Source organism: Maylandia zebra, linkage group LG3 (genome assembly GCF_041146795.1).
Source record: "Maylandia zebra isolate NMK-2024a linkage group LG3, Mzebra_GT3a, whole genome shotgun sequence".
Taxonomy (NCBI): domain Eukaryota; kingdom Metazoa; phylum Chordata; class Actinopteri; order Cichliformes; family Cichlidae; genus Maylandia; species Maylandia zebra.
Genome location: NC_135169.1, coordinates 39,385,307 through 39,412,091, shown reverse-complemented (window position 1 = coordinate 39,412,091; position 26,785 = coordinate 39,385,307). Strand labels below are relative to the sequence as shown.

The 26,785-nt window shown below is 40.0% G+C and overlaps 2 protein-coding genes across 7 annotated transcripts in view; both read left to right on the top strand.

Moving 5' to 3' along the window:
• LOC143416531 (uncharacterized) overlaps nt 1-9,173 on the top strand; it is a 52,263-nt gene extending 43,090 nt beyond the window's left edge. For both annotated transcript variants that reach the window (XM_076881840.1, XM_076881839.1), the window contains exon 4: nt 8,639-9,173. In XM_076881840.1, the coding sequence (XP_076737955.1) occupies nt 8,639-8,704 (66 nt within the window). In that variant the 3' untranslated portion in view covers nt 8,705-9,173. The remainder of the gene's footprint in view (nt 1-8,638) is intronic.
• A 1,529-nt stretch (nt 9,174-10,702) lies between these two features.
• elavl2 (ELAV like neuron-specific RNA binding protein 2) overlaps nt 10,703-26,785 on the top strand; it is a 31,158-nt gene continuing 15,075 nt past the window's right edge. The window contains exons 1-3 of one of the 5 annotated variants that reach the window (XM_076881837.1): nt 10,703-11,017; nt 24,764-24,854; nt 25,905-26,145. In XM_076881837.1, coding sequence (XP_076737952.1) covers nt 24,783-24,854; nt 25,905-26,145 — 313 coding nt within the window. In that variant the 5' untranslated portion in view covers nt 10,703-11,017; nt 24,764-24,782. Of the gene's footprint in view, nt 11,018-12,287; nt 12,447-24,763; nt 24,855-25,901; nt 26,146-26,785 lie in introns of those variants that run through there. The other 4 variants (XM_004554472.5, XM_012920008.3, XM_004554473.3 and 1 more) reach the window with 4 other exon arrangements.

Below are 26,785 nucleotides of genomic sequence, written 5' to 3'. Positions count from 1 at the left end.
TCCCATTTTATTTCCTTCTTGATACACCAAAGTCACTTTGAAGACAGACTGACTGAGTGGCAAGAGATCTGGTCCCTGTCTTTGAAGCAGCTATTTCAAAGGTAACAAGATCGCAAGCTCATTGCTCGAAGATGCAATAATTTTGGTTGTGCCGCAGCCTCCAAACACTGTTTTCCCTCGAGGAACTATAGAAAAGCCTCTGTTACTAGCACAGGATTATCATATTTGTACTTTTAGGCTATTCAGTTTACTGCAATACAATACCAGGACTAGTAGGCTGCCTGCATTTGAAAAACTGGAGCCACGTAACAGCCCACAGTTTTTGCTTGCAAATCAATGAATTGATTACTCACTGACTAATCACTGAATCTCAAATGTCAATTACTATATGATATAAACGCATGATATCTTTTGCATGTATATATTTGAAGCAGCTGTATTTAGCAACGCACGCCATCTGAAACAAAGTGAAAAAGTACACATTTGGTGAACACACTGAAACGTGTAAGGAAACTAGAAACATCCCGTAATTCTGTCTAAGTGCATTATTTGAGAAACTGTATTTATTCTCCACCTCTGGGTTCTTTCAGAAATACTTGGACTCATTTATTGCATTTGCAGTATTAAAAACAGACCTTTTTTGTATTTGTTTGTTTGTGAAAAGCTGACATTTTGAAGCTGCAGTCCAAGGCTTTCACATGGCAACGGCCAAAACACCACAACAATAGCACGCGAAGGTTAAAATAGATTTTGGCAAACAACACCCACGACTAATCATGCGTGTGCCTGCACTACAATGGGGGTTTTCATGCTTCTAAGCCCTAATAAAGTCAAAGTGAAACACCCTCTGTGCTCCGATGTGTCCCTCATTTTCCTAGATTGATTTTTCTTCTTATTGTAATTGATTGGTGGGTAAAATGATACAAGCGCTGGCTGTGCAGTATGTGACAAACAAACACGAGTTTTAAAAACACAGATTGTAAATTGACCTGGGTTTTTGTTAGCCAGGTTGGCAGCTGCGAGCAAATAGCCTTTTAAGGGACTGTGCTATTCATTAGAGTGTTGACCAAGAATTGTTTAAAGAGCTTAAAGAAATGCACTGATCTGAAATATATTTGCTCATAATTAGCTTTCCACCGACCCCTGTGTCTTCAGTGTGAGTGCGCTATGATGCTCTCGATGAAGCAACACAAGCCAGTGTCATCAATTAAGGCAACAATGTGCTAAAGCTTTACTGTTCCACCGGTATTATAATGAGCACGCACTATAGAAAGCTAAATAATTCCTGGGGACACAGAGAGCTCCTCAAAGGGCTTATTTTCACCGAAGTCAGTGTCTGCCTCGTGCAAAGGCCGAGGCTGAAGGCACACACAATTGGCATTCAATCAGACAAGAGCTCAGAAACTCCTTTTTCTTCTCCGACATGTGGATTTAAAGCTCAAATTGCATTTAACGGGAAAAGTGTGAGCAGTCCAGAGTCGCTGTTTAATGATGCCCTGTGTTTGTTTTCTGGGAAATTCACTTTTTAATCTCCTGGACTCTGTGAAGGCTTGCCAGGGTAGCGGTGCCACATAAAACCCCCTTGATTTCTTATTTTATCTGTGGACAACCAAATCGATCGTTGTCTCCCCTGCACCTGCTCACCTCCCTCCTCCACAGCCCCCCGAAAGAGATAGGCCCACACTGCCCGTCCCACTCTCCAATCAGGCTGTTTAGACCAGGCTATTTCAGGCAGAGAATGAGGCACCGGGTGGTCAAGCACTCCTCAGTGTCTCAGAGAGACGAGTGCATGTAAAAAAAAAAAAAGAAGAAGAAGAAGAAAAGCATTGAAATTTCCCAGGATCTTGACATGTCTAATTGAGATTTCATGCCCTATTTTCTCAAAGATCCGAATCCTCGCTCTGTTCTACTGCAAGCAGTATTTCCCTGAGGATTGAGATGAAAGAAATTGTTTTCAGGTTTTATTTGGTTTTTGTTCCTTTAAGGGTTTTTTTTTTTTCATCGTGCTAGAGCAGCTTTTCAATAAAAGTCCGCCCCCCTTCTTTCTTTTTCTTTCTTTCTCTCTTTCTTTTTTAGATAAAGTGACTGCGGTTGATTTGGTTTGTCTGACAGGTAGCGAAAAAATGAAATCCAATAAAGTTTCGGTTTCTTCCATCAGAATAATTCATTTGACTACATGCATAGATTTGTCATGATTTTTGCAAAAAAAGAAAAAGAAAGAATGACAAAAAGAAGTAGTCTTTGCAGCTGCTCTCAGCTGATTCGTTTTTATTCATCTGTCCATCACAGAGTGCCTTAAGATATTATTGGTGTTCAGTCAAAAGATTTGACAGGGGACCATGAATATTTCACAAGGACATCTATTATAGGGGTAAAAAGGTGAACCCGTGTTCCCTACTTTGACATCGAGTACTGTGAAAGTCTTCAGCCAACCATCGTTTCTTTATATTTTGCTTCGACAATGAAAAACAGCTGCAGAGATTTATTATTGACACATGTGCAAACATAGAAACACAAAACATAAGATAAAAATGGAGTTTGTACACGCAGCCTGAAATCTCGTAGGCAGGATTGCTGTGATTGCTTTAAGTAGTTCACCACTGGCTGAAATGCAGCCCCAAATCACGACAGAGCCTCCACCGTGTTATACAGATGGCTGTAGATGCTCACTGTGACCTCTCTCTCGATGGTCCTTAACTCATCAGCAGGACCGGTATCTGCTCCTTCGTGTAAGGACGAGCAGGATGAACACTGTGAGGTCACTGTGTGAATGTCCCTGACTAAATAATCAGAAACAGATTTCATGAGGGTGGCCTGAGGGCCCGATGTCCTCTAGTGGGCCCTGCAATCACTGCCCGGCAGCTGGGAGCCCAAATGGCATTTGCCTTAGAATACCAGAACTGACAGGTCCACCGCTGATGCCCTGTGCTTTTCACAGATGAGAGCACCCTGAGCATATCTGACAGATGTGAAGGGGTCTGGAGGGGTGAAGGGATGCACAGACTACTACCAGCTAGGCATTGGCACCCTGACTGCCATCAGGCATTAGAGTGAAATCCTTGGAGCCATGTCAGACGTTAAGCTGGTGCAGTGGGTCCTGGGTTCCTCCTGGTGCACAACAATGCTCAGAGTCATGTGGTCAGAGTATGCAGGCAGTTCCTGGAGAATGAAGGAATTGATATCATTGATTGACCCCCATGCTGGCCTGACCTAAATCCAAGAGAACAGCTCTGGGACATTATGTTTTCAACGCTGCCAGGTTGTACCTCAGACTATCCTGGAGCTCAGTGATGCCCTGCTCCAGATCCCCCAGAACACCTTCTGTCATCTCATTAGGAGCATGCAAGCACATCTTCATTTAATATTTTGGCATAAAACCACAGTAACACAATAAGATGCATCAAATAATGCATATTCAATACATCTGTTTTTCCCCCATATCCCATGTCTGTTTATCTTGCTGCTTCATGCACCACTATGTCACTCTACCACTCTGCTCCCTGTGCTCTCACAATGACATCACCCATTCTTACATTACACATCCCTAACAGTCACAGTGGGAGCACCAGCTTCCCAGCAGGCCCCACATTAGATGGTCTACAATCAGTGACATCATGCACAAGCATCAAGCTCAATACCACGGGGAAATACACAAGAAGTGGGAGTGATCTCAGAGCCCCCAGGGCTTTTATTTATTTGTATCTTTTTTCATCTGGTATAAAGCAGGTTACATGACAGAAAGATATTAGCATCACATAAGGGAGTGACATTAAGTGATCTTGAGGATGTAAAAATGCTGTATTTCTTTTTTTCCATCTGCTGTCACTTCTAACATAAAAATATCAGGTTACATTAAATGAGACATTTCTGTAGCCACGGATGATCAAGGCTATATCAAAGAAGACAATGCCTAAATGTGTCTACTGAAGCTTTTCCATTACATACACCATTCTCAGTGTTGCTTTTGTTAAATATATTTATATTTTGTTTATCAAGATATGCTGTATGTACCTTGATGATCCAAGGCAGCTTGTTGAAGCTTGACCTCTCTTGACACAGATAGTTTTTTTTCTTTTTTGGAAAGGTTGCTCCCACTTGAAGGTATTTAAATAGATTCAAAAGCTTGTTTGAAGATCTTCAAAGCAATGCACCAAACCATCGTAAACAAGCGGCTTACACCAAAGCATAAATCTTGGGTTTTTCTGCTCAGAAAAAAAGTGCACTTTACCCAAGCTGGCTAAACAATGTAACCCCCTTTCATGGTCACCAAAAGCTGTTAACGGTTTCTATCAGTTTTGTTTTATCCACGTGATGGAGGTAACACAGTTGCTGCCAGTTTTAAAGGTTATTAAAAAGCTTGCAGCTGCAGTTGGTTTGACGTCTGGAAAGTCCAAACCATGTTTCAGCTTGAGGTTTCCACCTATTTTGTGATCTTTTCCCATCTAAACTGTATTAAACCTATAGGTGGCACAATGCTCCACAGAGTTATTAGAGTCCTCAGCGCTCGTAGTCCTTTGCATGACAGTCTCTTCCCTCTTGGGGTGGCTGTAGCTCAGGTTATAGATCAACTAATAGCCTTTCGCTAATCAGAAGGTTGGTCATTCGACCCTTAGCTGCTCCAGTATCCAGGATGCAAGTCTAAGTATCCTTGGGCAAAATACTAAACCCCAAGTTGCTCTCCAGTGACTTCATCACAGAGCAACTTGGGGTTGTAAATGTTTGAAGCAGTGTTGTAGAAAAAAGTGCTTGTGTGAATGTGGCATGAGTGAGTGCTGAGGTAGAGTAGAAAAGTGCTAGTATTCCTGATATGATATCAGAGCTCTTGTCTGTTACCTGTGTATATGGTTCATTCTTCTTTTATCTGCAGGTTTGGTTTCACACCACATTTCTTCATTCACAAATTGTATTGCTGTATTATTCTGTGGTTGTGCGTGCATCTGAGCTCTGAAGTCCTCTTGTTAGTGATACTATTTTTGGAGATGCATTACTCCATTTATCTAGAATCTACTTTAAAGCTTTTCATAAAAAAAAACTTGTATTATGTATCTGAAAACCTGTCTTTTTAACTTGACCTTTGTGAATTCTCTCTAAAAGCTGGAAATCACATATAGGGAATCTTTGTTGTTTGTAATACCGAGCATGGTGCAGAATTTAAAGCTTCTTTATGCACTAAAGAACTCCTCTAACATATTCAAAGAAATAATTAAGCTGTGGTTTCGCTCCCAAAGGAATCCTCTGCAATAATATTCCTGACATTCCAGTTCATTTAGCGCTTGGCATCTGCACTTCTTTCTGATCATAGCAATCTCTGAGCTCAAGGAAGAAAAGTCGCATTCAAAGAAATCTTTTATGGCAGTTTTGCTTATTACCCTCCTTTACAGCCTTTCAGGAAGCTCGTCTCGACACCTTTTTGTCCACTCCCAGCAGGGAGCATTAATAATCACCTCCATGCAACACTGGGACCATTGTCACAGAAGCAGCTCCAGCAAAGGGACCGTTAATGTCTCAAAGGAACCACTATTGACATCTTAGTGCTTTTGGAAGGATCTATTGGAGAGACAAAAATGCCTGTCTGTGAAAAAAATGCTCATCCTTGCAGGTTGCCAGTAAGTGTGCTGGGATGTCAAGATCCCTCACCTTTGGAGGTGGACCAGTGGATTAGTCAGTGGATTCAAATGGGAAGGAGGCTGAAGTGGGAATATTTGAGCTGAGTAAGTTTCAAATATAAATAACAATCGTGCACTTTTTATCCCCTTAACCATTGAATGGGGGTTTGGTATTATTAAGTATCTGACAGAGGGTGGTAAATTACATGAGGCTGGGGGAAAATACTACATTTCACAAGCGCTGTACTACAGTTTAATAAGGAGAGATTCTTTGGAAGAATTAAACATGATTCATTGATAGAATTCAAAATTCAGTTATTTGGCAATTAGACTCAGATGACCCATCATAGCAGAGCAGAATCCAGCACTAGGCATTAGGACAGGACACCCAGAAGTCTAGATGCTGGTGGTTGGTGGTGAAGATGAAGATGGAGGCTCGGCTGGAGCTTAAGAAATCACAGTCTGGAAAGGAGAATGACGTAAGAGCACTGAAATTTAACATACGCAGAGTGGAGGCTGATTGGCTCAAAGAAGGTGGGCAAGAGGGTGATTGGACTAGAGGGATGATGTCAGCACTGAGTTTGACAGCGTGGCAAACAGGAAGTGATATAAAGCATAAGGTTCATGTAAAAAAAATCACAAAAGTCCAGAACCGGTAAAATTTTAGCCAATGACAACATTTATAGCCCACATTCATTTATTATACCTATCACAGTATAGGCCCTTGAAATACACATGCACCACAGGTCACACTGTGAGACGTACAATACAGACAATCAATAAGAACTGAAAATTCAAACTGATCTCTCTTCACAAACTCATCTGAAGTTTAAAACAACCCCTGTTTGGGTGCTGCAGGTGTAGCAGATGCAGCACACTGGGCTGAATGCACTCCTTAATGAATGAATTTCAATGACTAGCTACAGCCCACAGTGACGCTTTGCAACAGAAAGGAGCGCCCCCTGCTGTAAGGAGTCAGCGCCTCAATTAGCGACCCAGAGGTTTCCTTCTTTACTGTCCAGTTGATGTGGGACCTTATTGCTCCACATTTCAGAGATGGATTAGGTTAATGGACCCCGCATTGACCCGCCTTCCCTCTGAGGGGTGCAGATATTACACAGCTGCTCCTTTTTTGGGGCCCTTAAATATAGATGGCTCCGTTTGCACTTTCTCTCAATTAAAGCTATATTGTTTTACAATAAAGAGTCCCCCGAGAAACCATATTTGCTAGTTTTCAGCCAAAGGTCATTAAATACTATAATACCTGGCGTAATCATAGCTGCATGAATATTGGGTTCATAATCTCTTGATATTGATTATCCTTCACTGTAACACTTGTGTCAGGCAGGGGACTTTGCATGCAGTTTATTTTTGCTTGGATATTTTTATATCTTTATATTACTTTAAGTTGTTGAGGTTAAGAATTAACATGATGATAAATGGAGCATTTGGAGGTTTTGATTTTTTTTTTCCATCAGTGTCCCTTTAAGGCCACGCCCTCTGCACAGTCAGCAAATTGTTTGCCACAGCCTCAGGTTTCTCTGTAATATCAGAACAGGAAGTCCAATTTAGACAAGCAATGGTAGACAGCACGAAACTCTTAAAACAGTCTGTAAAAAATATAATGCAAACCAGGGGTAAGAGGTGTGGATGAGTAGTAGTAATCTGAATGTGCCACAGGAAAAGAAGAAGAAGAAGAAGAAGTTGTTAGCCTGTCAAAATACTTTGCTTTCTTGTGTGCTAAGTTCAAATGATTCATTGGTGCTTTTACCCTAAAGCTACAGGTGCAGGTTTTTAGCATCTTTCATGCAGTCCTTAAAAAAGCCAAATGTGTGAAAGAATACATTGTGCTGGGTTTGTCTTCCTGCTCTCTGGGTAAGGTGTAGCTGACCAGAAGCAGGAGGACAGTGCTGGACCAAAGCTACAGGAGTCTGGTAAGATTTGCTAATAATTGTTGCCTCGACTGCCACATGGGAAGCAGGTAATGTTTAAGTTCAGCAAGTATTTATTTGTTCAGCCCCTCAGCCAAAACCAGCAACCGGTGGACTGCAGTAATGGGATATTTAACTTGATGGATTTGAGAGTAAGCTTGGCTGTACCTGAAGTGAAAGAGCTGATTTATTTAGTTTGTTCAAACGACAGGAGAGAGTGTGTGTGTGTGTGCTTGTGTGTGGGGGTGGGGTCCTAAGCACCCCCTCTTATTAGGTGGTTATTTGCTGCCTTCATGTTCTTACTGTCCAATTCTGTTACTAGCACTAAGATGCTGACAGCCTTATGCCTCCAGCCTGATTTATCCTGATATATTGACCCTTTCTTGTGTCTGATCTTTAAAATATAATCTACCTAGTGGAGAAAGTCTTCCTGACATTCTTTTGGGACACACCTTTACAAATCACCATTAAAAACAGGGCCAACGGGTCCATGTTCTCTTTCATTTTACGAATTCGTATGTGCTATCTAAATGCTAATGAGCTAATTGATATTTGAAGGCATGAATAACGTCCCCCTCCCCAAAAAAAGCCAGAAACTACAGTCTGCTGTCATCAAGATGTAAAGCCTGGAAACATTGTTGAGAGGATCGATTTGGAAGGGGTCTTTTTAAAAAAAAAAAAAAAAAAGAAGCTTAAAATGTTGGAGGGGGGGCATCAAAACAAGTCTTTCAAATGTTGTTTCCAGGATTTACACACTGATGACATTGAAGTTATGCTAATTATAAGTAGCCTCAGCCAGAAAACTGGAGCTACATCAAACTAAGCGATTTCCAGTGCTGCACGCCAACATTACAGCCCAGGAAATGTTGTTTTCCAAAACAAAAAAAATGTATGTTCAGTAGCCCAGTGCTTGTTTAAGCATCATTAAAGGTGCTTTGTTGTTGTAGGTCCACATAAAGGAAAACTGACATTGTTCTGTGCTTGCAGGAAATGAAGCCTGGCGCGCACCGGCGGACGTCATTCACATCCTGACTGCTTACAGCTGTTTCTAATATGGAGTAATCTGCTCTCTAAAATATTTATTTGTTTCCTTTCTTTCAGTTCAGAGCCGTCACTGAAGCTGTCAGACCACCAGCGGATATCTCCCAATCTATTTTCCAGCTGTGAGGATTTCTTCCTCGAGCTGTACGCCAAAAGGCAAATTCATTTGCTCTTCTCACTGACACTCTGAGATTTTCTATCATCGGCATCACTCGGGTCACTCATCCATTTTTTTTTTTCTTTACAGTCCAGCCATGTTTTGTTTTTTTTGGGCTACACATGTTTCCCAATTTGTGAATTCACCCTGAGAACAGATCATACATTCGACACATAGAAGCAGCAACATGCTGAAATTTGAGCGACCCGACTTCAATTTTTAATTCGTGAAATCCTTTTTATGTGGTTGATTCCCTAGTATGATGCCAAAAATGAAGATGCTGGAAAATGTTCACTAAGCCTCATGACTTTTTTTTTTTTTTAAAGAAAATGTAAAAGCACTTGTGTGGTTGAAGGCTTGCTTGTTTATTTTTTTTTATTTTTATAGATTTGAAGACATTAGAAGTGAATCCAGTTTGTTACAGTGGGTCCTCAGTCACAACTGGGGCTGGAGTGGTTGATGCAAAGTTCTCATGTTATTTCCTGTGTCTAACAACAAATAATACAAATTTGGAGAGATGCTATATTCTGAAGGCTGCCTTTTTTTTCATAGGAGTTTGTGCATCCCTCTTTATTTGTTTTTGAGGTGAGGACAGTGATGTAGGTACCATCAATTATGATAAAATGTCTGTTGTCACAGCTGATGACACACACATGACTAACACTAACATGTGTTTGAGTTTTTTACATCCTATTAAGAGACTACACTAAGCTCCATTTATTATCTGGCATCTACTGGACATACACATAAAGCAAAATGCCCTGGTATGCATGTACATCTGTGTGTCAGGTCCTCTTGTGTTTTGCTAGGAGTTACATTATATACTGTGCCTGTTTGAAACTGTCTGACCGCCTAAAAGAACCGATCTCCCCTCTGATTGCATTTACGTTAGCCTAACTGTTGCTCCACCCTCTGAAAGTCGACAAAGAAGGTATGAGATAACTCCTGCTGTAGAGTGTGCTTCACTAGTGCACATCCAGTAAGGTAAAAATTACGGTAATATCAGTACGTCTTTAAAATAAAATATGAAAAAGTGCCGGGGGAGCCCCAATTAACGCCCACATCTGTTTCTAACCTGTAGGTCGAGGGTTGAGGGCTGACCGTTGACTGGAGGGCTCCGAGTCAGACGGCATATAGGCTGCCTTTACAGTCACTGTGTTAGAGCAGTGCGCTGTCCGCGGTGCTGAAACCTGCTGATGAACGCGGGGATTCGCTTTCAGCACCAGTGCAAACGGGGAAATGGCGCAGACAGTAGCAGGGTGAGAACGAGTGCGGCTGGCCTGCTAGAGAGTGGAGGGGAAAGGCGTTTCGGAGTAGTTTTATTGTGTCTGCGAGGGCTGGAGTGGAATAAAGAAAAGAGAGAGGAAAAAAAACGAGCCGTTTGCAACACGTGAAAGCAGCACACGTCTCTTACATGACTTCAGTAAGGTCGCTGATTCTTAGATGATGGTGACAGTGTGGTGATCTGCTGTTAAACAAATTTCTCAGGTTTCTTTCTTTGCTTTTTGTTCTTCCTTTTCTTTTTTTTTTTTTGTTAAGGGGGGGCAAAAAAGCGGACTATGCTACTCTCGAGTCGTGGTGTTATTCCCGCCCGCTCCACAGACCCATACCACGGCAAAAAGGCGATGTTTGACTTCAAATGCCATATTTAGGAAAAATGCTCGGTCGCTTTGAGTGACTGGGGCGAGGACGAATGGCGTCTTGTGATCTGGGAAGAGACGCTCGAGCTCAGTGAGGAACGCCTCGGAGCCAATAGCATTGGAGGGCTTGTGCACGCATAAGCGGTGGATGGAGCTTCTCCGGGTATACTTCCGCGTCCAATGCATGTTCATGTGTAGGTTGAATGGATGAAACGGGGAGTGCGGAGAGGTATAGGCATGCTGTGATACGGTCCTATATATTTGCCGGCAGGACTATCTTCCTTTTAAAGAGAACCTCCTCCGTGCATTGGCTTCCACTCAGTGATGTCGCGTATTTGTGTGGCGCACCTGTAAAGAGCGAGACAGGCAGAAGCCGGCTTTTTTAATTATTTGATTCCTTTTCTTTCTTCTGTTATCTTTTTTTCCCTTTTGTTTCATGCATTTGCTGAAAGGAACTCATTTCTGTGTTTTGATTTAATAAATATTTCATTTCCCTCATTTTATCTTGTTTGTGTTGGCTTTTTATGTTCCCAAGTTTGAACTAAAGAGAGCGGAATTCGTCATTTTACACGCTATTGGCCAGGTGTTTTCATTCAGAGATTGTTTGCCTAAGGACGTCCCTAACTTTCATTTGTAGAAACGGTAAGATATTTTTTACACATTTGCTCATTCACCTGAAACATGTGAAATCGATTTCTTCTTCTTTTTATTATTATTACTAAGCCTGTTTCTGTTCGCTGAGGACAGTGTGTAGAGCAGATCATGCATTCACTGTAGTCTCAGGCTGTCTTATTGCATGCAGACGCGATGGGGAAAGTCGCCGTGATGCATTCATGTTTCCCCACTCAGGGCTGATTTTCAACTCTTGAATCGCGGTGGCTTGGCATATAGGAGAGACTTACAACAGGCTTTCTCCGCACATGTGCTCAATTTTTTTTCTCTCCTTCCCCCCCCACCCCTCGACATGCATGGACGCACTATTGCTCTAGTGTGCAGAAATACAGGCCTTGTAGAGAGCTGAAACGTGGGATCCGCATAGTAGTCGTTACACTGTATCCAAAGGTAGAAATGTGGGGTGTATTAGACTGATGTTACATATAGAAATTAATATTACTGGATACATGATGGAGCCAGTAAACAAACTAACAAAATTTAAGCTGTTTGATCTTAGACTTGAGCTCTTTCATTAATATAAAAACTTGCGATTTTATTTAAGCTCTAAATTATAAAAGAGAAAAAAGCGGGTCCAAATACAAATGAGATTTAAAATTAATGAGTGGTGGCTTTATTTTTTTCTGTCTTTCTAATTTAATCGTAAGATGGTCTGTAAGGTTTAAGATGCAGCGTAACTGCAAAAAGACCAATGCTATATAGGTTAAGTGCAGCCGGGTGTTGTGCTACTTAGAGTTGCCGGATGAAGTTCTGCTATCACATGCATATTCCTATGCTATTTTTGAATTTCCATGCAGCGCTTATTTGTGAAGAATACAGGAGCTTAGCTACTCGTCCCAATTTTTTAGAAAAAACAAACACAAAAACCCAAAGCGATCCTAACCTTTGACAGCATTCCTGTCTTTTGCCCTTTTTTGTCTTTAAATATAGGCCACCTATATATTAATTCCATGCCCATATGTTTGCTCTGCATGGATAACAATGGAGATGCTGAAAACTTAAAATATATATAAAATGTTTATGTTCACGTCATCGCTGGAAAAGGCTATCTGTTAAAATTAGCTGATTACCCTACAAAGAACCCTAGTGGCACAATGTTGTTTTTGTTTATTTGGTTTTATTTTATTTTGGAGCTGTCGCTATTTCTTAGTTGTAATTCTCCTCTGTGCTGAGCGCTGTTTAAAGCAGCAGCCTACACCTGCAGCAAATCAATTAATCGTCTATTTCCGGTATAGAGAGGGTGGGTCTGCGCTGATTGGCCAAAAGTCTGATTAGTTTATTTAGGGTGGCTGGGTTCCCGCCACCGCTCCTTATTCTGCTGCGCAAAGACTGTGACCAAGTTTGATGTCTGCAGGTTGTACCGCAATAAATTCCCGCGACGCCGATTCAACACATCAAGGTAAGACAAGTCAAAGTGTTAGCGTGCTTAAAAACAAAGAAATACTAACTGTAAAAAGGGGTCAGAGCTGTTAGCTAGGCCAGACATGCTAGCTGAGCGCCATTAGAAGTAGTTTTGACTTGAGTAAACTTTGCCTCTTGTAACCTAACCTTAAAGCTTCTTAAGTTAGTGGGGTAACCTAATTAGTTTGGTCTACAAAATAAAATTGTGTGACCAAAAAAAAAAAGACGCTCTAAAGCCCCTCCATCACTGGCAGAGGTTGTGTTAGCTAAACCCGCTCGGCTAAACCACAATTAGCAGAAAATGGAAGTTTCACCCGGATTAAACGCTCCACCTCTAACCGCTTTCTTTCGTAGCGTAATCTGTAAGTAGTCACGGTCTTTAATTGGATGAGCTGGGTTTCAGCACCGCCACAGGTGTCACAAATTAACCTAACATCACTGGGTTGCGTTCACTTGTTCCCGGTGAGATGGCTTCACTTCACTGTAGAAATGCTTTACTAACAGGAATTTAAGTTCAGTTGGTTTTAACAGTGGCCTTTGCCTATAAACACACAAAGCCTAAAAACGTAACCCCCGTCACCCATTGTTTTTGGGATTTTTTTCCGTATCTAAGTGACTTATAATAATATAAGTATATTTTTTTTACACAGGCAAATTGCTAGCTGTAAGGAGTCCTATGTATTTTCAGAGTGATTAAATTATTGCCTGATCTCATTGCTAGTAAACCTTGGATTATTTTTGGGTGATACGCCGGTCAAAGTAAAGAGCCTGGTAATTTTGTCTTTGTAAGCTTGACCTGTTAAGACTTGGAATTGCGGCAAATGCGTTTTCACTCTACTTTGTACTTTGTGTGGCCTTGAATATTGATTGAGTGAATCTGTCGAAGCCACAGGCATCGTGGTGAGTAACCTTCAGCTGTGAGGTCACGAAAAGATTACATATCATGGAGTCAGCAGCTAAGAGCCTGACCGGGTAATTTACCAGAAATGCAGGACATCTGTGGCTAGGGGAATAGTCAAAAGGAAAGTGACATCTTGAAGCTTTCAGTTTTTTTGTTTTTTTTTTTTGTTTTCCTTTTTAAAATTTTTTATTTTATTTTTTTTTATAAAAAGGAGGTCCTTAGTGATTATTAAACCTTATATGCGATTAACAGATGAAAAATCAGTTGTCTATGCTGCTTTTTGTCTGGGCATCCGAATAAATGCAGTACTACAAAATAATGAAACGCTGTGGGGGGGAATTCATAATTTCTCTAACAGAAATGCTTCTCCCCAATCATGCTGCGTTTTATTTTGTTCTTAGTTGTACTGGCTGTAAGAACACTGTTCGCTGCACAGTGATTGCACTTAATTTTTCTGATATCAGTGGTGTTGAACACCGCTCAGGGGATATTAATTCAGATGAAGTGTCACGGCAGATCTAATCATAGGTATGTAAAAGATAGCTGCTGCTTTTAGGCATTTTTCCCCTTCCTCTCTGTTCGTGCAACGTCCACAGCTTCAGCAGCCTTCCTGAGGACAAGAGATAAGAGCGGTTGTCTTTATGTATTATTGAGCCCCCACGTCTGCCTTTCTAAATAAAGGCTGCTGACAGAGTGACTAAAATGCAGGACAGTGAGTGAACTTCCAAAGGCCACATATCACTGTGCTCTGCACGGCGATGTGTGCTGCTGTCAGAACTGGGTTAGTATACAGCGTGTAGCTTTGAGGAGAAAAGCAATTTTGCCCTCTTTGTCCTCCTTAAATGTCCGTCCCATCCCCCTTCCATGACTTCGTTGCCTAACGCCCCCCCCATTACAACCCCTCTTGCTGCTGAGACAGGCTAAGGCTCTGTGGCTTTTGCACTTACTGTGTGTTGGCCACAGGGTGGCCCTCCCCAGTATGTGCAGGTCATTACTGGAGATCAGCAATGCATTGTCCTTGAACCCTGTTACTGCTTTGTCAGGCCTGGATACAGTAGGTGGGGTTTTTGTGTGTGTTGAGTGCTTTATGTAATTTAACTGTATTGTCTGCAGGCCTGTTTCTGGTGGTGGAAATATGCCTGGTTTTGTGTTAGACGTGTGATTTGGATATTGGTGAACTGGATTCATGAAGGATTTTTTTGTTTAATTAAAGTGTTTTGTTTTTTTACTGTTAGTGGTTTTAAGTACCGACTTGGATTTCAGCAGTCTCACTAGTATGTGTGTGGTTTTTCTTTAATTTACAAGTATCATGGTGGATTATTCTTGGAGCACAGGAACAGTTTTTCCTTAATAATGACTTGCACACTTTAAAATATAATGGCAGATAGTCCTATTATAGTACTGTATATTTTGTTACAGGAGGTTAGACTAATTCCACTCGTTCAACAATTATAAAATTGTCAAACTAAATTAAAGAGTCAAATGGTAATCTGTACCTTGTATAAATGTTTTATTGTACTGCTTTTATTGTACGGCTGCACGTCAGCTATCTTTTTTTTTCTAATTTCATACCTAAAGATAGTAATAACAGACTGGCAAATATGAAGAATCATAAGCATCGACATATTGATGTTTGTACTCTAGCTCCCAAGCAGCACAGAGCATGAAATATAAAAATGCCTCTGGTTAGGATTTCTGAATAAGTCAATACTGATGAACATGTGTTGCAGTCTCTTGAGCAATATGAACCCAACTGAATTTTATTTCAGCCAAATTCTGCATTTTTCAAATAACGTTTTCTTCTGAGATTGCAGGATTATTGACTTTTTCCAAAAGTGTTGGTGAGAAATTGTGCGCTTGTAATCTTGGAGGCACACTGCCAATTATAACTCAGTTGCGTCACATTTCAGTATTACTGTGACATGCTCTGGCTGGCATGGGGAAAATGCTGCATAAATACCCTTTTCTCAACCTTAGGACAATCATTACAGAAGTAATAAAAGTTCACCTATAAAGATGCTTCCCCTCCTTATCCTTAAGTTAAACTGCATTGAAAGCTGGTTTGCCAGTAAGAACACACACAGCAAAGACATAATGCAGCACTGCAGTTTTTTGAGATGTGGACTACGGAGCAGGACAAGAGGCTGGAGTGATCATGTTGGGCTGTGAGGTGACAGTGTTAATTTATCAGCAAAATTGATTGGATTTCAAGGAAATAAGTAGACCAGGGGCAATATGTCCAAGTAGTAAAATGCATGTATGTGCTTAATTTGGTAGGTGATGTTTTTGGCTATATTCTTTTTGTCAAGGACCATACAGCCTCTGAGTAACAAACCACATGAATAATGCTGCGCATGTGCAAACAGCTGCTTCACCTAACCCAAAACACACAGAGGTGTGTCTCTGGAGGGAGAGCTGGGACTTAGAAGTCGCTGCATGTTTTATTTATTTATTTATTTTTTAAATATAGATGTATGCTGTTGATTATAAGGGAGAAAGTTGCTAGGTTGGCATTGGTGAGGTGAACTGAGACGTGAGGATTACTGCTGCGAGTGAGAGGGATGTCAAACACCCAAGCTGAGATGCAGCGTACAGTATTCCCACATAAGAAAACAAATTACTTGATTTTTATTTTTTTCCAGGTAATCTAATACCTAACCAATAAATAAAAATAGTTGAATAAAACATCTACATTTTCTCATCCAGGTACAAGTAGACTAACCTTTTCCTTTTCTCCAGCATTTTCTTTTATAGCCTTATCCTTTGTACTTCTGGTGTGTGGGTAGACTAGTCTCATCTATGTTTTCAGCTGTGATATTTTGAACCGTTACTTGTGTGCTTTTAGTTTTCAAGGACAGGTTGTGCATGTCAGTGTGTGCACTCTGGAGTTCTTTACTCTGCAGCTTGTCACGCATACTTGGTCAATTTAATCCTCTGTGGAGTTGGTAGCAGAGATTCGTGCCTCCTCATTTTAAGTGCTCAGTGTCACATCAGTACATGCCGATCTAAATGTTGGCTTCATGTTCAAGTTGAAGAAATTCTATGGTCAGCCAGATCTGTACTAAACTGCCTCTTGTCAAAATCACGAGGGTTTATTCGGCTTGTTTTTCCCCGATGAATGTTTTCTCATAGCAGTCTTATTGTATTTGATGTAGTATTTAATGACTGAGATTAAAACTTTGCTAATTTTAGGAAGTTTAATTAATTAAGAGGTTTAATTAAAGAAAAAACACTGGTAAATGTTAAGATTCTTGTTTATGCAGTGAACAAAATGTAGTATGTTCAGTAGTGGCCATTTAAAGTGTAGGTCCTCTCAAAAGCCTGGATATCTTCAAGTTTCCGTTATGACTTGTGTGTGAGATTAATTTAAATTTAGAACTGAAAGCTGTGGTGTTCTTCAGTAGTCTGTCAAGAAAAATCCTACCAAAAATATCAAAATGTAGAGCAGGGCGATATGACCAAAAATATTTATCACGATATATATTTGACAATTTGCGATAACGATATAACTGATGATATAATTGACACGAGACAAAACACTGGCGGTGCGGCTTCGTAGCTTAGCAAAGTCGCACTGAAACATTTAACAGATTTTCGAGCGCCGTGTACCACATAAAATTGTTTCGAGGTCAGTAAACACAACCAGAATTCATACATAAGGCACACGGGATTATAAGGGGCACTGTTGATTTTCAGAAAAATCAAAGGATTGATTTTAAGTGTGCCGTATTTTCCAAAAAACACGGTAATAACGACGGCCCGCTAGCATGCGCTACCAAAAATAGTGCTTTGTTGTGTATCTGACGGATGAAAGCTAAACCAGTTCCACACCACTGAAGTTGCAGCATTTTTACAAACCAATTCTGGTTCATCCGTTTCATTCAACGATCCACTTTTGCTCTTCTCATTCTGCGTCGCCGCCATGTGCGTATGTAAACAAAGGCACTGCGCATGCGCGTTTTACCCATATTCTATCGCGATATTTCATTTTCCTATCGTTGCCCAACATTACACCTGTATTATCGTGAACGGTATGATATAGCCCAGCCCTATCAAAATGGTCTTCTTGTAAGGAACAATCTGTTGAATAAAAATTTGGAAAATGGAGGTATAAAAGCTTCACACATATTTCACGAATGTTGCTAACAGCACTTTGCTAATTGTCTGAACTTCACTCCCCAAAAATTTGCTGTGATGTAAAATGGAAACCTGACAGAAAATTGTGATATTGGATCCTAGGAGTGTACAAACACGTTTCTTTATAAATTTACATCTGTCCATCTTCTTGGGTTTACTCAATTTAAGGTTATGGGAGGGCTGGAGCCCATTCTCAGCTGCTATAGCACAAAAGGCGAGGTACATCCTCGACAGTTTGACGCAGCGCTAGCATGGCGTACCTTGCCTCCTTCCCACAGTCCAAAGACACACAGCTACTTGTGTTAGGTTATTTAACGATTTTAAATTATCAATAGGTGTCAATTGGTTTTAAGATGCAGGTATAACTTCTGTTGTACCCATTGGGGTGAGGTGGGTGGGATGTGAGGATGGGTGTGAGGATGAGCTGCTCCTCCACCCTTTAAATCTGCAGTAAAGAGGGGAAATGCTGAGATTGATTCAATAGTAGTTGATTTTTCAGCTGTATCTCAGTGGAATTTGATCAGCTGTGAAATCTTGCTGCTGAACACCCACTCAGTCACTTTTCTATGTAATTAATTAGCACAATCAGTGAGCTGCTAAAACAGAGCCAGCACTACCAGCTTCAGAGGTTATAGAATGACAAATGGCTTAGAAACAAAAGTTTACTACCTCAGGTAACTCCCTGCATCTTTGTGACAACATTTTGAAAGCCCCTGTACTTTCTACAAGGGATCGAATGACTGCTAAATTCTGGGTTGATACTGATGCTTACAACAGTTTGGCCCATGGATGACACTGATGTTTGAGTTTATTTTATTCATCATTGTCAGGGAAAATGAAGCAAAATCACTTTTCATGAAATTAACAGCTTTAAACTGTTTTAGCTCTTCTGTTTAGCCACTTTAAACGCGATCAGTCAGTAAATGTGACTTTTGTCCAAAAGTTAATGGTGGTCAACAAAGCAAGTCTTGCCAGTATTATCCTACTTTTTACATTGTGCCATAGTGACGCTAGTAAAAAAGCACTCACAGTATTTGAATTGGAAATCTGTATTTTTCTCATAGCAGCGCTGTGCGCAGAGCCTTTTTTTCCCCTTGCGAGAAGGCTGTGGGATCTGAAAGTCCCACTAACTAAACACGCTACACTTTAATGAGTCCTAAAAGGCAGCCTGCTCAGTGGGGTAAAATTGTGGAGGTGAATGGGTTTAGCTTAGCAATGATGGGAAAACAAAAAAGAACCTTGTGGTCTTTATCTGGGCCTGGTTTCTGACGAAAATTGTGAGGCAAAGCCTCTAGGGGAACAAGATGCTCTGCTCTAAGAGGAAGCTGCTGGCTGGCTGCACACAGTGAAAGCCTTGACTGAAATTTTTGGGGAGCGGCATCTTGCCAGGCTTCGTGTTCCAAGTGTTTATCTAATGAAATATTTCTGCCTTGTGGCAGTATCTCAAGTGGGACAGTAGCCAGTGTTTGTGCATTGTACTTAGAATAAAAGGTGAAACATAAAATGAGATTGAAGTAAGTCAATTTCTTTAACAACAATATGTTCTCCTGTGGGCCTGTTTTTCTGTTACTGTGCGTGTGGGGAGCCAGTTTGTAGAGCAGCTAACTAAATTACAAATGCAATTTTTGGTAAATTAAATTAAAGGGCACAAGGATGCTTGTGTGCCCTTTGTCACGTTAACAAAACGGCAAAAGTTTTGCAGTTCCCAACTGGTTTCACTTTTGACAATAACAAAAACAGAACCTTTTAGTCATTGGTTCTTAAGCTGCCGTTGTTCTACAGTAGACAAGTGGAAAAATATTATTTTAGGTGAACACTAATGAAGAGCAGGTAAGCAATAGGTAGCGCTGTATACACTGGCCTGCAGTTTGACTACCTGCAGTGTTTGGCCCTGAAACCTGCCAAGTCCCCACAGTACTGCACACAATGCTAATGCTGTCACTATTTTGTGTATCAATGTTTTACATATCTTTAGTAACACAATAACAGGTTAAAAGGGATTTTAATGATGCAAAAATAGTTTAGATCTCCGGCTAATCAGACTTCCTATTTGAGCGAATGTATAATTATTGAAAATCAGGTATGTGAGTAAGAGTAAAACTTGGACAATAACATCATGATGCAGAATTATTTTTGCTTCATTAAATGAATGATGATTTGAATCCCTCATGTCAATGACCATTGTGTTTTTGTCTTTTTTAATAAATACGCCCATGTTAAAAATGAGCCGCAGTATGAATAGTACTCTAAAATCTCAGTTTAAGTTGATGTTGTGACGCTCCTAACTCCATCGGAGTGCATTATGTCATATCAGCTCATGCTGCAGAATAACGTGCACACCTGGATGTTAACAAGTAGCAGCTGATTTTGTGCAACAGAACAAAATATAATTTGTAGTAAGCTGTTGTTGTTATTATTGTTATTGTGGGCTCCTTCATAACGCTAATGCAAAAACCACTAATAGGCCACTGTAACCATCTGCAGGTTCCTGGGTTTTGCATCTCTGCCACCATTTTTGGGCTCATTTGGTTCAGCAGCTTCTCTTTTAGTAAAATAACTGTTGTACAGCATTCATTAAATTTACCTCCCACATCATCCCCTCTGTTTCAGTCACAATAGTAGTTTCAGTAACTCTGCCAACTAGCATTTTGGAGGTATAATTACAGAGTGATGCGCAAAGTGTTAAAATAGGACATGCTGAATTCCATTTATGATTAAGAGTTTATTAGAACAAAACTAGTAGAGCTCATCAGGAAAGTCGGCACAGCAAACGACACAGGCTGAGAATCCTGGCTGAAAAACAGCTAAGCAATGACGCAGTCGATTACTGGTCGTCTTTAACAAAATCTTCAGTGTTTCTCTGTATTATTTAGGGTCCTTAGAACTGTTGTTTAAACTGAATTTAAACTTTGACTGCAAATGTATATCTCAAAGCTTTAAAAAAATAATTTATTGATCAATATTTGATGATTAAACTGTAAATAAACTTTACACTCATCCAGCAAACCCCTCTCCCTTCTGTGAGGGGCGGTGCCTCTGCTCAGTGCAGTCTCACCCTCTGGGAGAGGTTGGATCTGCACAGTCAGCCAGTGAAATTCGCCACCTTAGTCATCCTGGTGACTTCTATATTTGACCCTGTGTGCTCTGTGATCAATTAACAGTTTGTGAACCTCAGAAGTTTAATCATTTACGAATGTGCTGGAAGTGAGTTTATACATTTGCATCATTGCTGAAGCGCAATAATTAAAACATTCAAGGTAAAAAATTAATGGGAAATATTCTGAGATGGATAACTGGAATGTGCTTTTTGCATGTCAGTCTTAGTTTTGAAACTTTGTGGAGATTAAAAAAAAATCATCATGGACTCTAACTTGGTTTTTCACATGCTGTGCCTGAAATATGCAGTGTCCACAAGAGCAAGCGAAGTTAACCTGTGACGTCTCCGGCAGTAGTTATTATTCATGAAATAAAGTGAAGGCTGATGCCTTTAGTCATGGTTTGGGGTTTCTTCCAGTGTATTGTAAGCTTGCCTGAGTAACCTTAAGCATTGGGGAATAATTTCGTTTTAGACTTACTGCACTCCAGTAAGCTAATGATGTTGGGCTTATTGTCACCTTGACTGTTTTTTAACTTATAAAAACACCTTATATGTAGCGATAAAATAAATAAAAATAAATCATTAACCGGTCCCTTTAATTATCAAACTCTAAAACACAAATCTGCAAAGAGATTTGCAATGGGGTGCATCTTTGTTGGAAACCATATGGCCTATTGTGCACTTCAAAATCACACTGTATAAATGAGTCTCCTCGGCCTTCGGTTCATCGTCTGTCACGGTCTGCTGAGGTTTTTCTCCTAAGTGAAATGCATCTGTGGTAATGGGTCATGTTGGTAAAAGCAATTTGCTGTGTTTTCTATTTTTGCTTGAGTTACGCAGCGAGTGGTTTCGACCTTGGTTTTGGGACATGCCAGCAAATCAAATGACTCATTTATTTGCACTTGTGCAATGCAACGTTAAAATCAACATGAATGCACAAATGTCTTGGCCAAGCTAAAAGCGGTGTTGAACTGAGTGTGTAACTTTCAGTTTAAGATATTAAATCTTTATCATCATCCTCACAAGTCTCTCTAAAAGAGATTTTGCGTTTGTTTAGTGGAGTATAATTGATAATATTTTTTTTTGATAATAAAAATTGATACCCGTTAAGTTAATCACCCAAAATGTTAGACAGTTTTTTTTCTTTTGTCCAGCCTGTGGCATAAAATTGAAATATAAACATTTGATGCAGAAATGACAACATCTAATGACAGAGTTATCACTGGCCTGAAGACAGAAAAAGCCAGTCACTGTGCGTGGTTATGAAACTGCAAGTGAGGCTGCGACTGCATTGTATTCATTTGCTCTGAGTAAACTGTGCATCACACCATTTTACACATGGATTATGATCTGCCAAATATCTGGAAACAATGGGATGAGCATATTGTGCGTGACACAGGATCATTTTAAATTCAGCTGATAATGCCCCGTTCTGAGGAGGTGCTCACAGACTTCACTGCTCGAGCACAGCTGACTGTTGTCTAGATTTTACTGTCTTGTCATTCTGACTTTAGTTAGCTGGTAGCAAAGTAATTGCCCAACAACTGAGGGAAAGCAACTGCCTGAAAGTCAAATTAACATGTAGCCGACATATTCAAAGGTCAGGTTGATTTGTATCCTGAATATTGTCACTATAGAAGATCTCTGCTCTGTACACAAAGAGACACAGCGATATACTTAAAACCCCCATAAATAACACTGTCCATGAACATTGTCATTTTTAGTCAAGCAGTCGCACTAATAACACATTCACAGTACACCTCCAGGTTTTCACACTTGGATAGACTGAGGTCATAATTATTTTCTAATTGAGAGTCCACAGCAGTTCTACAGCTGTTTGATGTGACTGACATTGGGCTGTTGCTGCAATTTGTCCATGTGTATTTGTGTACATAATCAGTGTTGTGTATGTATTTTTTTTTTGTTCTTCCTTTGTTTTGCCTCTTTAGACCCATGTAAGACCTTCCTCTGGTAATAAATCTAGAGACTTGATGGACACACTAACCTCCTTTAAAGAATCTAATTCTCAAAGATCTCAGTGTAAAGTTACTGCCAGGAGGCTTCATGTACAAGCTGTAAATGCTGAACATCTAATACCTGAGACTGCTTTTAGGGTCCCCTCAAATCAGAACCACTGTTTGAGTTGGATTCAGACGATGGACTGAATAGTCTTTCAATTTAGAAAAAAATAAAATTGAATGTAGGAAAATACTGATCTGTCCACCACTTAAGTTTCATGTAGTTTATTCCATGTTTGTTGCTGAATGGTGCACTAGTTCATGCTTACACCGGTTTAAAAAAATAAAAAGTTTGTTTACTATAATCTAGCTCATTAGCTGGTAGGATAATTAATAATATTCAGACCATTTCTACATCAGAAGATGCTGTAATAACCAGACCTTCAAAGTCATTTAGGGCAGTGAACAATAATACACATCATTTGGACAGGTGTTGCATTGTTGCATGGGTATTCTGTCTCTTGTGCAAATAGAAGTACATTGTGGATGATATAAACCCTTCCTAACTACTACTCTTAAACGAATATTTAATTTCCCCCTCCATCATCTCGGCACCCTGTGCATATACCAAACTCTTGTGACACTGATGGATGGCTATCTACATATCAGAAAACCAGAGCAGAAAGGACTAAAGGAGCTGTAATTATAAGCCATAAGCAGTTTTATAGGGTGAATCATCACCTTATTCTACTTCAACACTGATCATGTGACACAGCTATTCCCTTCAGCTCAGTGTCGTGGCAGTGTTGAGGCAAAAAGAAACATTAAAGATGCCAATAGTTCTTAAAAGCAGCTGTTTACATGAATAATATGCATTTTATTATAAAAGGACACATGAAAAAGTAAGATTTAATATATTAACTTTACTACAAAATTTGGACATTAAATTGTAGACTGAGTTCATGCTTAGAAGTATGGTGAAACACTAATGGCATATTGACGTGTGGCTTCACAAGCTCGCCACTAAGAAATTGGATTAGTTTGTACCTGTCCATGTGACAATCGCAGCACTATTTTCATTGCATGAGTGGAGAAAATCAATTGGCATGAGAATGCTCGCAGGCCGATTTTCATTTGATGCAACAAACAAATTCACGAATGAGGAGCTGTCATCTGTTACGTTTACTTAATGTTTTTCAAAATTAGCCAAAAGAATCTGTTGTCTCCAACTTTAATTTCACAATATTTTACCATATTATACACAACATGGAAAAATGTCCTTATGCAGCTTTGTGGCCTGTAAAGTTATCAGAGGTGGCCCCGCTGTAAATGTGTGATCTTTGATGCTAACAGAGGTATTTTTAATGGTGTGAATTAAACTAAAGTCAGTTTACACTGCTATAAATGTCTTGTTGGATTGTTGTATTATGCACATTATTATTGGAGCTTTTGTTTGTGTCTAAATATTGTGTGTGTGTGTGTGTGTGTGTGTGTGTGTGTGTGTGTATATAGGAATGTAGACATGGGTCACATGGCCACATGTGTTGCTGATATTTGGCATACTGCGTCTTGATGGACTTTAAAATGTAACTTCTGTGGCTTGGATTGTTTTTGCCTCATTTGTCTTTAATTTTTAGTTGTAAGTGTCTTTGCCACACTGTTAGTCAGTCTTTTGAATGCGCTACTACGCATTTGGGCTCTGCATGTCACCTTGATGAACTACTTTTTAAGAACAGGTATGTTAAGACAAAGTAAACATGTAGATTATTTCACCCTGGATGTTTCCACTTTTATTACTTATGTGCGCCTGGAGTTTTTTAAAAAAATGCAGGAATGTGTTGGCTTAGCAGTCTTAGACAAATTAACTTGTGCTTTGCGGTCTTGGTGAGCATCTTTGTATAGCGCACTCATCCATTATACAAATTCCCATTCCTCATGCTTATTGTCCCCGTTGTGGCCAGGTTGCTCTGTAGACTGAACACTCTACACTTCTCGGTTTTGCTTTTCTCTCCTTACTGTAGATGAATTGTGACCAAGTGAAACATTGCCTTTTGCTTCTTCTTGGTTTTCACCAATCTGCATGGACAGCCAGTTCGAAAAAAGGGGAGGGAGAAAAATGGCCTCCTTTTTACCCCCCCAAACGCTGACATGTGATCATCTCTGACTGTTGCTTTTGTTGTTGTTGATCTAACATGAAGTACTTTTTGTGTCCACATTTTCAGACGGCAACTCCAAACTAACATGGCAGTCAGACTGTGCGATGTGGCTTCTCTGCTTAGAAGTGGTTCGTGGGCGCCTGAGCCTTGGACTGGGGTCTGTGGCACTTTTATTTTTATTTTTGGAAATTATTTGTCCAGAAGGGCTCTTTGTCTCAGTGCTCAGGCCATACCAATGATAGTTCTTGTATTATAACATTGAATCTAAATCAATTTACGTATTAAATGTAGGCACCTTTTTGCAGTTTGTATGAAAAGCTCCCATGCTTAATGTCTCACTGTATTGGTATGGTCTAAAACTCTCTACTGCCCCTGTCTACTCTGTATTTAACTTATAGCATCACTGCTTTTAAAATTATAGCCTTGTACTCTGTGTGACGATAATTTAAAGTGAGAATAATAGTGGTGTGACTACATTGCTCTGCTTTCTGGTGAATCTGTTAATTAAGGATGACTCTTCATACATTAACGTGCTGCTGGTTGCCTTAACTGATTACGCATCGTTTCGGCCTGTTCCCCGATGCTAGCGTACTGATGGCTGCAGGTTTTGGGCTTCTGTAGGCTTGGCATTTTCTAATTTTGGTGAATGAAATGTTGCTACTGCAGTAGGAAGTTTAAAATCCTGGAAAGATAATTTTTAATATTCTCACCTCAGTTGTTGTGCATATGGCAGATTAATAGATTGCCTTATTGCACAGGGCGTCTCCTGTTTTCTCATAAAAGCAACAATAACAAATATCAGAGTAATTAAACAAATATGGAGGGGTCCAATCTCAACTTCCAGTATTTTTGGTGGTTATATTGCTAAAATCTAACATTTGTCCTCATACCTGAGCTAAAGTTAAATTGACATGATTAAAACCTGTACTCAGTTTCTTCTGTGGTGGCAAACTCTTGACATTGACAGCTTGCAGTGTGGGGTTTCTTTATTTTATTTTTGTTGGGTTAATTACCTGTAATGCTGTGCTGCATTAAATGATTACCACTGTTTTTTTTCTTTAATCTTTAAATTTCACCAGTGGTTGTTATTCCACTGAAACAGTGTTTACTGTGTGAAGAGCGTCCTTTTTTAACTGCTGGTTTTATGATGCTTTTTGTTTCATTTGCATTTAGTTTTGATTTTTTTTTCTTTCTGTCTCTTTAGCAGGTAATTGCTGCCATGGAAACACAGCTATCCAATGGGCCCACTTGCAACAACACAAGCAACGGTCCTTCAACTATCACAAACAACTGCTCTTCACCTGTAGAGTCAGGGAGCGTAGAGGACAGTAAAACTAACTTGATAGTCAACTATCTGCCTCAGAACATGACCCAGGAGGAACTGAAGAGTTTGTTTGGGAGCATCGGAGAAATTGAGTCCTGTAAACTAGTTCGAGACAAAATCACAGGTAACAACTGTTTGCATTGCTTACGCTGGTTAATGATTGCAGAACCACCTATGTGTGCATTATTATTTTGTTGTTTTTTTGCATTGGTGCATTTTTTCTATTTAGACTATTTAGATTTTCTTTTCAGGTTAATATAGATTTTGAACAAATGGTCGGCCTGTTTGTGCCGTAGGCTTTTGTGTTGCATGCACAGTGAGTTTTTCCCCTTCTTTTTAAAATAGACACCAACAAAGAAAGACCTTAATTCTGAAAATCATTGAGCATACATACTGTTTGATTATACAGTCGGCAAAAAGGGAACATTTGAGCAATATTAACATTCATTTTTGAATCCGGTGCTCAAAGGGTTGTTTTTTGCGTTCCACTGACAGTTGTGTCATTTAAAAAAAATTGCACAGTGTCATTAAAGATTTTCAACCTCGCTGTCATTCATCGAGGCCTGAAGTACAGTTAAAGTGTTCCTGTAACTGCTTTGATGTGTTGGTTTCTACTAGAGCCAGTAGGGAAATGGCATTTTCAGAAAACTCCCTGTGGGAACATCCTGTTCAGTGTACAGTATTTGGGTAGGTGGGCAATTTGCAAATGATTTCAGGTTTTTAATGGGAGGAATGCAGCTGGCAGAGACACAGTGACACGGTCT